At 38.9% G+C, this 13,560-nt stretch overlaps 1 protein-coding gene across 1 annotated transcript in view; it reads left to right on the forward strand.

Moving 5' to 3' along the window:
• The window catches only part of LOC132654782 (solute carrier family 22 member 19-like), a 100,675-nt gene that overhangs the window by 34,169 nt on the left and 52,946 nt on the right, over nt 1-13,560 (forward strand). The window contains exon 2 of the mRNA XM_060386084.1: nt 12,707-12,810. Coding sequence (XP_060242067.1) covers nt 12,707-12,810 — 104 coding nt within the window. The remainder of the gene's footprint in view (nt 1-12,706; nt 12,811-13,560) is intronic.

A 13,560-nucleotide genomic window follows, 5' to 3' on the forward strand; every position in this document is an offset into this window, starting at 1 on the left:
TTTCTGGGCCTTGGAGGAGGGAATCTTCTTTTTCCTCTATTCCTATTACTCTTAGGGTTTGTCTTTTTATGTTGCCTTGGTTTTCTTGGACGGTCTGTGTCAGGAATTTTTTAGATTTAACATTTTCTTTGACAGATACATCGATTTCTTCCATTGTACCTTCCACACCTGAGATTCTTTCTTTGATCTCTTTTAGTCTATTGGTTATGCTTACCTCTGTAGTTCCTCTATTGAAAATTCTGTTTTGCTCTGAACCCCATTCTTTAATTGGATTACATGATTTGTTGCTCCTTAACTTCTTGAGTTCTTTATATATACTGGTTAGTAATCCTCTGTTAGTTATTGGGTTGATGAAGTTCCTTTCTTAATCTATAGGCAGTTGTTCTGTTCTGACAACAGTGTCCTTTGCTTTACAGAAGCTTTTCAGTTTCATGAGGTCCCATTTATCAATTGTTGCTTTTAGAGCCTGTGCTGTTGGTATTCTGTTCAGGAAGCTGTCTCCTGTGCCAATGAGTTCAAGGCTCTTGCCAGTTTTTCTTCTAAGCGGATTAGTGTGTCTTGTTTTTTATTAAGGTCTTTGATCCACTTGGACTTTAGTTTTGTGCAGGGTGATAAGTATGGATCTATTTGCATTTTTCTACATGTAGGTATCCAGTTAGACCAGCACCATTTGTTGAAGATGCTGTCTTTTTTCCATTGAATGGTTTTAGCAACTTGTCAAAAATGAGGTGTCCATAAGTGTGGAGATTGATGTCAGGGTCTTGTATTCGATTCCATTGATCCACCAGTCTTTTTCTATGCCAGGACCATGCAGTTTTTAATACTGTTGCTCTATAGTACAGCTTAATATCAGGGATGGAGATACCTCCAGAAGATCTTTTACAGTAGAGGATTGTTTTAGCAATTCTGGGTTTCTTCTTGTTCCATATGAAGGTGAGAATTATTCTTTCATGGTTTGTAAAATTTGTGTTGGTAATTTGATTGTAATTGCATTGAATCTGTAGATTTCCTTTGGTAAGATGGCCATTTTTACTACGTTAATCCTGCCAAGCCATGAGCATCGGATATCTTTCCATCTTCTGATATCTTCTTTAATTCTTTCTTCAGAGAATGGAAATTATTTTTCATACAAGTCTTTGACTTGCTTGGTTAGGGTCACACCAGGTACTTTATGTCCTTTGTGGTTATTGTGAATGGTGTTGTTACTCTAATTTCTTTCTCTGCCATTTTGTCTTTTGTATACAAGAGAGCTACTGATTTTGTGAGTTAATTTTGTATCCAGCCACTTTGCTGAAGGTGTTTATCAGCTATAGGAGTTCCCTGGTAGAGTTTTTGGGGTCACTCACGTATACTATCATATCATCTGCAAATAGTGATAATTTGACTTCTACTTTTCCAATCTGTATCCCCTTGATCTCCTTCAACTGTCTTATTGCTCTAGCAAGGACTTCCAGAACTATGTTGAAGAGATATGGAGAGAGTGGGCAGCCTTATCTTCTCCATGATTTTAGTGGGATTGCTTTAAGTTTCTCTCCATTGAGTTTGATGTTGGCTATAGGCTTGCTGTATATCGCCTTTACTATGTTTAGATATGTGCCTTGTATCCCTGATCTCTCCAATACTTTAAACATGAATGGATGTTGGATTTTGTCAAATGCTTTTTCAGGATCTAGGGAGATTATGATGTGGTTTTTTTCTTTCAGTTTGTTAATATGGTGGATCACTTTGATGGATTTCTGTATATTGAACCACCTCTGCATACCTGGGATGAAGCCTACTTGGTCATAGTGGATAATATCTTTGATGTGATCTTTTATTCGGTTTGCAAGTATTTTGTTAAGTATTTTTGCATCAATGTTCATTAGGGAGATTGGCCTGAAATTGTCCTTCTTTGTTGAGCCTTTGTGAGGTTTAGGTACCAAAGTGACTGTGGCTTCATAGAATGAGTTTGGTAGTGTTCCTTCTGTTTCTATTTTGTGGAATATTTTGAAGAGAATTGGTGTTAGCTCTTTTTTGAAGGTCTGGTAGAATTCTGTGCTGAAGCCATCTGGTCCTGGGCTTTTTTTGGATGGGAGACTTTTGATGAGCGCTTCTATTTCTTTGGGGGATATAGGACTATTTAGTTGATTTACCTGGTCCTGATTCAGCTTTGGTAAGTCAAGTCGATCAAGAAAATTGTCCATTTCATTTAGATTTTCAAATTTTGTGGCATATAGACTTTTGAAGTAAGTCCTAATGATTGTTTAGATTTCCTCAGTGTCTGTAGTTATGTTCCCCTTTTCATTTCTGATTTTGTTGATTTGGGCGGTGTCTCTCTGCCTTTTAGTTAGCTTGGCTAAGGGTTTGTCGATCTTGTTGATTTTCTCAAAGAACCAGCTCTTGGTTTCATTGATTCTTTGAATTGTTTTATTTGTTTCAAATTGATTGATTTCAGCCCTGAGTTTGATTATTTCCAGCCGTCTACTCCTTCTTGGTGTGTCTGCTTCTTGTTTTTCTAGGGTTTTTAAGTGAGCCATTAAGGTGCTTGAATGAGCTGTCTCGAATTTCTTCTTGAAGGCACTTAGTGCTATGAACTTTCCTCTTAGCACTGCTTTCATTGTGTCCCACAAGTTTGGGTATGTTGTGTCTTCATTTTCATTGATTTCTAGAAAGACTTTAATTTCTTTCTTTATTTCTTTCTGACCCAGCTGTCATTTAGTAACAAGTTGTTCAGTTACCATGTGTGTGTAGGCTTTTTGCTATTTCTGTTATTGTTGAGGTCCAGCTTTATTCCATGGTGATCAGACAAGATACAAGGGATTATTTCAATCTTCTTGTATCTGTTGAGGCTTGCTTTGTGACCCACTATATGGTCTATTTTGGAGAAGGTTCCATGAGGGGCTGAGAAGAAGGTAAATTCTTTTGTGTTTGGGTGTAAAGTTCTGTAAATGTCTGTTAGGTCCATTTGATTCATGACCTCTGTCAGAGACATTGTTTCTTTGTTTAATTTCTGTCTTGTTGACCTGTCCTTTGTTGAGAGTGGGGTGTTGAAGTCTCCCACTATTAATGTGTGGGGTTCTATATGTGGTTTAAATTTTATCAATGTTTCTTTAGCAAATGTGGGTGCTCTTCCATTTGGGGCATAGATGTTCAGGATTGTGATGTCTTCCTGGTGGAATTTTCCTTTGATGAGTATGAAATGTCCTTCCCCATCTCTTTTTATTAATTTTGGTTAAAAGTTTATTTTATCAGATATTAGAATAGCTACTCCTGCTTGCTTCTTGGGTCCATTTGCCTGGAAAGTTGTCTTCCAACCCTTTACCCTGAGGTAATATCTATCTTTCTGTCTTAGGTGTGTTTCTTGTATGCAACAGATTGCTGGGTTTTGTTTACGTATCCATTCTGTTAATCTGTGTCTTTTTATTGGAGAGTTTAGTCCATTGATGTTGAGAGAGATTAATGACCATTGGCTGTTAGATCCCTTGATTTTGATGTTGGCTGTGGTCATCAGGTTTTGTGCTTGGTTGCTTTTTGTTTTACTGTAGTAAGGTTAATTATTTCCTGTGTTTTCTTGAAAGAAGCTAATTTTTGGGGATTGTATTTTCCCTTCCAGTGTCTTCTGTAATGCTGGATTTGTTTGTATGTATTGTTGAAATTTGTTTTTGTCATTGAACATCTTGTTTTCTTCGTCTATGAGGATTGAGAGTTTTGCTGGGTATAGTAGCATGGGCTGACATCTGTGTTCTCTTAGGGTCTGCATGATACCCGTCCAGGCCCTTCTGGCTTTCATAGTCTCTGTTGAAAAGTCAGTTTTGATTCTAATGGGTTTGCCATTATATGTTACTTGGCCTTTTACCCTTGCAGTTTTTAGTATTTTTTCTTTGTTCTGTATACTTACTGTTTTGATTATTATGTGGCGGGAGGATTTTCTTTTCTGGTCAAATTTGTTGGGTGTTCTGTAGGCCTCATGTATTCTTATTGGACTCTCCTTTAACTTGGGGAAATTTTCTTCAATGATTTTGTTGAAAATCTTTTCTGATTCTTGGAGAAGGGAGTCTTCTTTTTCCTCAATAGCTATTATTCTTAGGTTTTGTCTTTTCATATTGTCTTGGATTTCTTGGACGGTCTGTGTCAGGAATTTTTTGGATTCAACATTTTCGTTGACAGATACATCGATTTCTTCCATTGTATCTTCTACACCTGAGATTCTTCCTTCCATCTCTTGTAGTCTGTTGGTTATGCTTACCTCTGTAGTTCCTGTTTTCTTCCCTGGATTCTTCCTCTCCATTATTTCATCCATTTGTGTTTTCTTTAATTTTTCCAATTCTATCTTCAGGTCTTGAGTTGTTTTGTTTACTTCCTTCACCTGTCTGATTGTACTTCCCTGTTTTTCTTTTAGTTCCTTCAACTCTGTTTCTTTTATTTCATTCAGTGCTTTAAGCATTTCCTTTCTAAAGGCCATAAACTGTTTGGCTGCAGCTTCCTCTATTTCTTTACAGATGGCAATAATCTGTTTGAGTTTATCTTCCTCTATGTCTTTACATATCTTATTTGTTTCCTCTGTTATCATCTTCATGAGCATAGTTGTTAGGTCATCTTCTTGGATTTCAGTTATGCTGGGGTGTCCAGGACTACTTGCCCCTGGGTAACTGGGTTCTGGAGATGCCATATTGCTCTGTCTTTTGTTGCTTGAGCTTTTGTGCTGGCCTCTACCCTTTGTGCTATCTTAGGTGTTTGGGGTTATTTTCTGGTGGTTCCTGGGGATCCTGTGGTGGAGAGAATCCTCTTTGCAGAAAGCTGGTTTTTCCTAAAGGATGTCTTCTCAGCTTTTTGGGGATAGTCCCTGGATGGCTGGTGTTTTTTCAGGAGTTGCTGCTGCTCACCTCAGGAATAGAGACCTGAGTGGTAACTGTGATCTTTATTAGTCGAGAGGGTTCTACTCTTTCCCAGTGAAGTCCTGAGGGCAGCTGCCGTGTTTCTGGGTTTCTTGTTGTAAATTTAATGATCAGCTGCTGTGACCCAGTTGGACATCAGGCGGGCAGCAACTGTTTGTGCCTGTGTCTGGAGCACAGCTGAGTGATGGCGGATCGGCCTCGCTAGCTTTTTCCAGGGAAGGATTGGGTGATTTAAGTCAGTACAGTTTCCTTCCTTCCCTGTGGATTCTCTGGAAACAGGGACTCCTAGTCTCTTTTTTTGCCCTGGTGCGCACCGCTCAGTCTCTGCCAGCTGGCTGGCCACAGAAACTGCCTGTATCTGGAGCACAGCTGAGTGATGGCGGCTCAGTCTCTGCCAGCTGTCTGGCGCGCAGAAACTGCCTGTGTCTGCCTTTCCTGCCTTTGGGAGCCTGTGTTTCTGCCTAAACTGGGTAATTTTCCCGAGACCTTTTCGGGGTGGGGGTGTCGGCTGAGTGCTCTGAGATCAGACCAGCCATTTCCCTCCCTATGTGTTTGCACTGGACAGTGAAACTCATTCGCTGGTGCCCTGGTGCCCACAGTTCTATCTCAGAGGGCGAATCAAGCTCGCAGGCAGGCAGGGCTCTGTGCCGGAGCCTGGGTCCCCGGCTCTGGCTCCAGGCTGGCTCCTGTGGCGCCCGTGGAACCTGAGTGTTTTCCAGGGGATGTTGGGTGACCTAAGGTCGGTCCCAATGGTTTCCTGTACCATAGGGTTATCTCTTGACTGAAAATTCCAGTCTCTGATAGTGTACTGTGCACGGTTCAGTCTGGGACCGTGACCAGAGACACTGGCTTGTGACTCTGGGCTGGGGCTTGGGCTGGCAGCCGGCAGCCAAGCGTCTGGCAGAACCAGGGTCTCTTCTGTGGGTTAGCCTGGTGAGTTAAAAGCTGATTGAATCCCCCACCGTGGGGTATCCTCTCCCTGGGAAACACAATGACTGTGTTTTATGGCCGCGAGTTCTGATTGCTGGTCACTGTGCTGATCCTGCTGCTGCTGCTTAGAATGAGAGTCCTCCTGGTGCCACCATCTTGCCCCGCCTCCTATTCTTAGGTTTTATGCTTTCATATTGTCTTGGATTTCTTGGACAGTCTGTGTCAGAAATTTTTTAGATTTAACATTTTCTTTGACGGATACATCGATTTCTTCCATTGTATCTTCCACACCTGAGATTCTTTCTTGCATTTTTTGTAGTTTATTGGTTATGCTTAAATGTTGTAAGTCACAACTAATATTTAGTATTGGTTTATCTTTTATTAATGCTGTTGTTAATCCTAAACAGCTGTATACCCAAATCGCCACACAGAGACTGGGATTTATTTAATGAACCTAGCACACAATGCTGGGCAATAGTTAGTCCAACCTACACCTCCAAGCCCTCATAGTTTCATAACATTTAGGTTCCTCACATTATACTTGCTTTTAGTGATATATTAGGTCCAGTCCATCTCTCCACATTGTTCCAAGATCTCTCTCTCAATTCTGTTCTTCCAGCTCTCGCCTGCCCTTCTCCTCCCACTCTTTTCTGTCCTCTGGCTCTTCCCTTCTCCCACCTACTACTTCCTCTCTATTACTCAACATTGGGGCTGGTTGTTTTATTTTGTCATGTTTACACAAAGTTGAAACAGGTGATTACTGTATGATACTAGTAATATTTACTATTAATTATCTTCTGGTAAAGCTGCTATTAGTCCTAAACAGCTGTATAACCAAATCACCACACAGAGGCTGGGTTTATTTAGTTAACCTAGAACACAATGCTGGGCAATAATTACTCCATCTTAACCCTCCAAGCCCTTATAGTTTCCTAACAATAGATTTCCCACATACACTTGCTTTTTGTGAAATATTATGTCCAGTCCATCTCCATGTAGTTCCAAGATCTCTTCTCCAGCTCTCTTTCCCATTTCTCTTTTCACCCCTTCTCCTCCCATTCATTACCTGCCCTCTAGCTCCTCCCCTCTTTCCTGTCCTCTGGTTCCTCCCCCCTCAACATTGTGTCTAGTTGCTTTATTTTGGCCTGTTTACACAAGAGTTGAGACAGGGTGCTTAGAATGAGTATCACAATGCAATATCCAGATAAAACCAGAGAGTGGAGAGGGGAGAAATCAGCATTTGAATGAACAAGGGTAAAGTGTATACATTTTAAAAGAACATTATACCAACATTTACCCCTGTAAGTCCAATAAAAGGCTCCTTTCAATACAATTATAATTATGAAAACTGTTAGGTAAAATCTACATGTGCAATGTCTAGTCCATGTGTATTTAGTACATGGAGAGGGTATCTTAGGAGAAAATATCTGATTATCCTATCTATCTTGAAAAGTTAAAAGTTCTATAAATAAGTTAACTGTTATCCTCATTGGTATTACCTATATGAAAAGATTTTTTAACTTCTAACCAACTAAAGCTTAATTGTGGCACGATAACTGTTTGATCTTCAACCCCATCAGAGAATTGAGAAGGAATAAAATTAGTTATTAGAAAAAATAGGAAGTGCATGTTAGCATCTTCCAAAAGATGAAAATTTGACAGAGACAGTTTGCTGCCTGAACAGTCACCCATAACTTTCTGTAATGTTGGACCATCATCTTCGGCCTTCTGGCTCAGAATATTTGACAGACATATACGTGAAACAGGAACAATTTAGGACTTGCTTACCCTGTCTTGGCAGAGTTCAGCAGTCGACTTGACCTGCATTTAAGTTTGCCCATTTTTGACAGAATTTGTCTGTCATGAAGCGAGGGTATTTTCTTTACCAGAGTGGTTTGTTTGCCACATTTGAAGCCATCTCCATATGGAGGTTCTTCAATGCTCATTATCTTCTTTCAGGTAGATGGGGTGCTGCCAGGAGATGACTTGTCTCATTGTCAAAGAATTTTTAAAATAATAAAGTCATTTTAAAATGCCATATTCTGTAGGTCTCTGAAGTTTTTGAAGACTACCTATCTTTATGTAATCTGTCTGTATACAAAATCATATCTATCTGTTAAATCTAGGATGCATATTCCTGTGATAAATTAGACTAGTGTCTGACATGGCTATGAGTTCAATAACTAACAAATAACTTGCATTGCCTAATACCTTAACCCATTTTAATAGCTGTTTAACAGTATTCGAAGTAACCTTGACTTTCTATCAATATACTAAAGCTTATGCCAATGTATTAAAATACTTATTTTTGCATCATTATGCAAATTTCTATACCAGAGTTAAAATTAACCTTATTTGCGACTAACAAATAAAACCTTAAATTGAGTAGATTAAATAATCTACCTTTTTTTCTATTCCTATAAGATAACCCTGTATATTCCTTGTTTTACCTTGAATGAGACCATTAATAATAAACATCTCCCAATGACAATAAAATTTCGTAGCCACAGCAAACAACCAAAAACATACACAACTCCCTTTAAGGAAAATTGGATGCCGTTCTCCTGGATTTCTTCTAGCTGACATTTTGGTCATGTAGAAATCCTGTAGGAGGCCCAAATAAAATTGGGGGAAATGGTCAATTAAGCAAGCAATAACGTTTGTGGTCCAGTCTTTGAATGTTGAGAAATTTCAGGCTTAATAAAAGTCCTCTTTGGAACAGTCTAAAATGCTGGAACAATTAAGATTAGTGGCTTTCTTCAAAGTTCTTTTGGGAGCAGGCTTTGATGAGAAAAAAGCAATTGAAGCAGTTGAGGCAGAAACAGGCAGAATGCTAGAACATGCAAGATCCTGGAACAGATGTGTCAATGTCTCAGCATGCTGAAGAATGATTCTGTTAGGTTTGATCTAGCATCTTTGGTATCCAGTTCTTTTTTTTTTTTTACTAGAGACTTTTATTTTATTTTATTTTTTTTAATTAAACATTTTATTTTTTTCCATAATTTTATTTTTCTCATTAGTTACATTTTGTTAATTCTGTATCCCAGTTGTATCCCTCATTCCCTCCCCAGTCCCACCCTCCCTCCCTCATCTCCTCCCTGCCCCTTTCCAAGTCCACTAATAGGGGAGGACCTCCTCCCCTTTCATATGACTCCCTTTTGTCAGGTATTTTCAGGACTGGCTGCAAAGTCCTCCACTGTGGCCTAACAGTACTGCTCCTCCCTTGGGAGGTGGGGAGGTCAAAGAGCCAGTCATTGAGTTCCTGTTAGAAATAGTCCTTGTTCCCCTTACTATGGGAAACCAATTGATTACTGAGCTATCACGGGTCACATCTGAGCAGAGGTTCTAGGTTTTATCCTCTCATGGTCTTTGGTTGAGTGTCCATTTCAGAAAAGACCCTGTGCCCAGATACGTTTGGTCCTTGTGGAGCTCCTATCCTTTCCACATCAAACTCCCCTTCTTTCATATGATTCCCTGCACTCTGCCGAAGGTTTGGTTATGAGTCTTAGTGTCTACTTTGGAGCACTGCTAGGTAGCGTCTTTCAGATACTTTCTGCGGTAGACACCTGTCATACGTTCAATGCATAGCCCATTTGTCTTTCTAAATGAGGATAGATCATCATACCCCGTGTCTGCTTTCTTGATTATCTTCTTTAGGTGTATAGATTTCATTATGTTTATCCTATCTTTTAGGTCTATATAAACGAGTATATTCCATGTTTGTCTTTCTCCTTCTGGGATGCTTCGATCAGAATGATCTTTTCTAGATCCCACCATTTGCCTGCAAATTTCATGATTTCCTCCTTTTGGATTGCTGAGTAGTATTCCATTGTGTAAAAATACCACAATTTCTGTATCCATTCCTCCGTTGATGGACATCTGGGTTGTTTCCAGGTTCTGGCTATTACAAATAAAGCTGCTACAAACATGGTTGAGCAAATGTCCTTATTGTGTACTTGAGCAAATTTTGGGTATATGCCTAGCAGTGGTATAGCTGGGTCTTGAAGGAGCGCTATTCCTAATTGTCTGAGAAAGTGCCAGATTGACTTCCAAAGTGGTTGTACCAGATTACATTCCCACCAGCAGTGGAGGAGGGTTCCCCTTTCTCCACAACCTCTCCAACATGTGTTGTCATTTGTGTTTTTCATCTTGGCCATTCTGATGGGTGTAAGGTGAAATCTTAGGGTCGTTTTGATTTGCATTTCCCTAATGGCTAGTGAGGTTGAGCATTTCTTTAAGTGTTTCTCTGCCATTCAATATTCCTCTACAGAGAATTCTCTGTTTAGCTCTGTTCCCTATTTTTTAATTGGATTACTTGTTTTGCTGCTTTTCAGCTTCTTTAGTTCTTTATATATACTGGATATTAGCCCTCTGTCAGATAGAGGGTTGGTGAAGATTCTTTCCCAATCTGTAGGCAGTCATTTTGTTTTGATGATGGTGTCCTTTGCTTTACAGAAGCTTTTCAGTTTCATGAGGTCCCATTTTTTGATTGTTGCTCTTAAAGCCTGTGCTGTTGGAGTTCTGTTTAGGAAGTTGTCTCCTGTGCCAATGAGTTCTAGGCTGTTCCCTACTTTTTCTTCTAACAGATTTAGCGTATCTGGTTTTATGTTGAGGTCTTTGATCCACTTGGACTTTAGTTTTGTGCAGGGTGATAAATGTGGATCTATTTTCATTTTTCTACATGTAGACATCCAATTAGACCAGCACCATTTGTTGAAGATGCTATCTTTTTTCCATTGAATGGTTTTGGCTGCTTTGTCAAAAATTGAGTATTCATAGGTACGTGGGTTTATTTCTGGGTCTTCAATTCTGTTCCATTGATCCTCCTTTCTGTTTCTATGCCAATACCATGCAGTTTTTATTACTATTGCTCTGTAGTACAGCTTGAGACCGGGAATGAAGATACCTCCAGATGATCTGTTGTTGTATAGGGTTGTTTTGGAGATTCTAGGTTTTTTGTTGCTCCATATGAAGCTGAGAATCTTTTTTTCAAGGTCTGTAAAGAATTGAGTTGGTATTTTGATGGGAATTGCATTGAATCTGTAGATTGCTTTTGGCAGGATGGCCATTTTCACAATGTTAATCCTACCAATCCATGAGCACCGGAGATCTTTCCATCTTCTGAGATCTTCTTCAATTTCTTTCTTCAGAGACTTGAAGTTTTTCTCAAACAGGTCTTTCACTTGCTTGGTTAGTGTCACCCCAAGATACTTTATGTTATTAGTGGCTATTGTGAAGGGTGTTGTTTCCCTAATTTCTTTTGTCATTTGTATACAGGAGGGCTACTGATTTTTTTTAATTAATTTTGTATCCGGGCACTTTGCTGAAGGTGTTTATCAGCTGTAGGAGTTCCCTGGTAGAGTTTTTGGGGTCACTCACATATACTATCATATCATCTGCAAATAGTACTAATTTGACTTCTTCCTTTCCAATTTGTATCCCCTTGATCTCCTTCAACTGTCTTATTGCTCTAGCAAGGACTTCCAGCCATGGCAACTTTTATAAAGGAAAAATTTACTTGGGGTTGGCTTTCAGTTTCAGAGGTTTAGTCCATCATCATCATGGTGGGAAACATGGTGGCATGCAGGCTAGCATGGTACTGGATAAGAAGCTAAGAGTTCTACATGTTGATCTGCAGACACCAGAAGGAGACTCTGTCCCAAACTGAGCATTGTTTGAGAATAGGAGACCTCAAAGCTTGCCTCTTACAGTGACACCCTTCCTCCGACAAGGCTGTATCTATTCCAACTAAATCACAATTTTAATAGTATCCCTTTCTATGTGCAAAATATTTAAACACGAGTTTATGGTGAGCATACCTACTCAAACTATCACATAAGGGAAGTTGTGTGATTATACTTTAGTTAAAAATTTTAATAACAAAAATAGAATTTGAAAGAGGAGGAAATGTCCTTATAGATGAACTCAAAGGAAGAGTGGTAACTTGTACAAGACCAGCAAAAGATCTTAGAGGTATGGCCAGTACTAGGTTGCCTATGTTCCAGTGAACATATAGTCAACATTAACCAAACAGTAGAATATAAAAAAAAAAAGGACATGAGGTTTGGAGACATATGTGTTCAGGCATCTTGGAGGAAGTTGTAGAGTTTTTGAAGGTAGAATATTATTATAGTGCAATGTGTGTGTGTTTCATATATATATATGAAATTCCTAAGAATAAATAATAAGAAAATGTATTTAAAAGGAGTAAATATCATCTTTCAATTTAGTTTAAGTAAAGTGTCCATGTGTTGTGACCAGTCAACATTATTTAGCTTTGATTTAAAATTTGAAATATCTAGGTTATACATACAACAGTGATAGCTAGAAATGTAGGTTCATGACAAAATGCATTTTGCATCTGTAGCACAAGTAAGAACCAAGATTCAGTACAGAGCACAGCCAAAAAAATAAATAAATAAAAATTAAAAAAAAACAAACTCCGAGTAGTTTATATTCTTTTATAGACCAGAATGTGAGTAATTGCTAATACACTTTACTCATGCAAGGGCTGAATGTTATCCTTAGACCTTTGCCACAAGTATAGAAGTAATTAAATAAAACAAAAACAGTGATCAAGCTCTATCTAAGAAGAGACATTGAGGGGGTTGTACACTGATATATAGGATCCAGTAAAAAAATGTTAATGATATCAAATCATATATGACCACATATGAGAGCTTCTTGACATAGGTTAGAAATCACTTAATACAACCTACAACAGTCTAGGAGGACTCCTGGAAACCGGTTTGTTTAAGGTGACACTGAATGGTATAAGCCAAATGATGTTGAAAGGAAAGATGGAGAGGAAGAAGAGGGTTGGTACAGTGGAAGGGGAAGATCATGTTGAAGAATTTGTACAAATTAAACTAACAGACTACCATGCTGTTTTTCTCTTCCAGTGGGACCTGGTGTGTGGATCTCAGGCATTGAGATCAGTCGCTAAATTTGTGATCTTATTTGGCGTTTTGACAGGAAGTATCCTAGGTGGCCACATATCAGACAGGTAAGTATCTGTTCTTTATACCTTTCTCTACATAACAATATGAAGCTTTTCAGTTTCATGAGGTCCCATTTATTGACTGTTGCTCTTAGAGCCTGTGCTATTGGTGTTCTGTTCAGGAAGTTTTCCCCTGTACCAATGAGTTCTAGGGTATTTCCCACTTTTTTTTCAAGCCGATTTAATGTGTCTGGGTTTATGTTGAGGTCTTTGATCCACTTGGACTTCAGTTTTGTGCAGGGTGACAAGTATGGATCTATTTTCATTTTTCTACATGTAGACATCCAGTTGGACCAGCACCATTTGTTGAAGATGCTATCTTTTTCCATTGTATGGTTTTGGTGTGTTTGTCAAAGATCAGGTGTCCATAAGTGTGTGGGTTTATTTCTGGGTTCTCTGTTCGGTTCCATTGATCCACCACTCTGTTTCTATGCTAGTACCATGCAGTTTTTAAAACTGTTGCTCTATAGTACAACTTAAGATCAGGGATGGAGATACCTCCAGAAGATCTTTTATTGTAGAGGATTGTTTTAGCAATTCTGGGTTTCTTGTTATTCCATATGAAGTTGAGAATTTTCTTTCCAGGTCTGTAAAGAATTGCGTTGGTAATTTGATGGGCATTTCATTGAATCTGTAGATTGCTTTTGGTAAGATGGCCATTTTTACTATGTTAATCCTGCCAAGCCATGAGCATGGGAGATCTTTCCATCTTCTCATATCTTCTTCTAATTCTTTCTTCAGAGATTTGAAATTTTT

The sequence above is a fragment of the Meriones unguiculatus genome, chromosome 1 (assembly GCF_030254825.1).
Source record: "Meriones unguiculatus strain TT.TT164.6M chromosome 1, Bangor_MerUng_6.1, whole genome shotgun sequence".
NCBI classification, from domain to species: Eukaryota; Metazoa; Chordata; class Mammalia; order Rodentia; family Muridae; genus Meriones; species Meriones unguiculatus.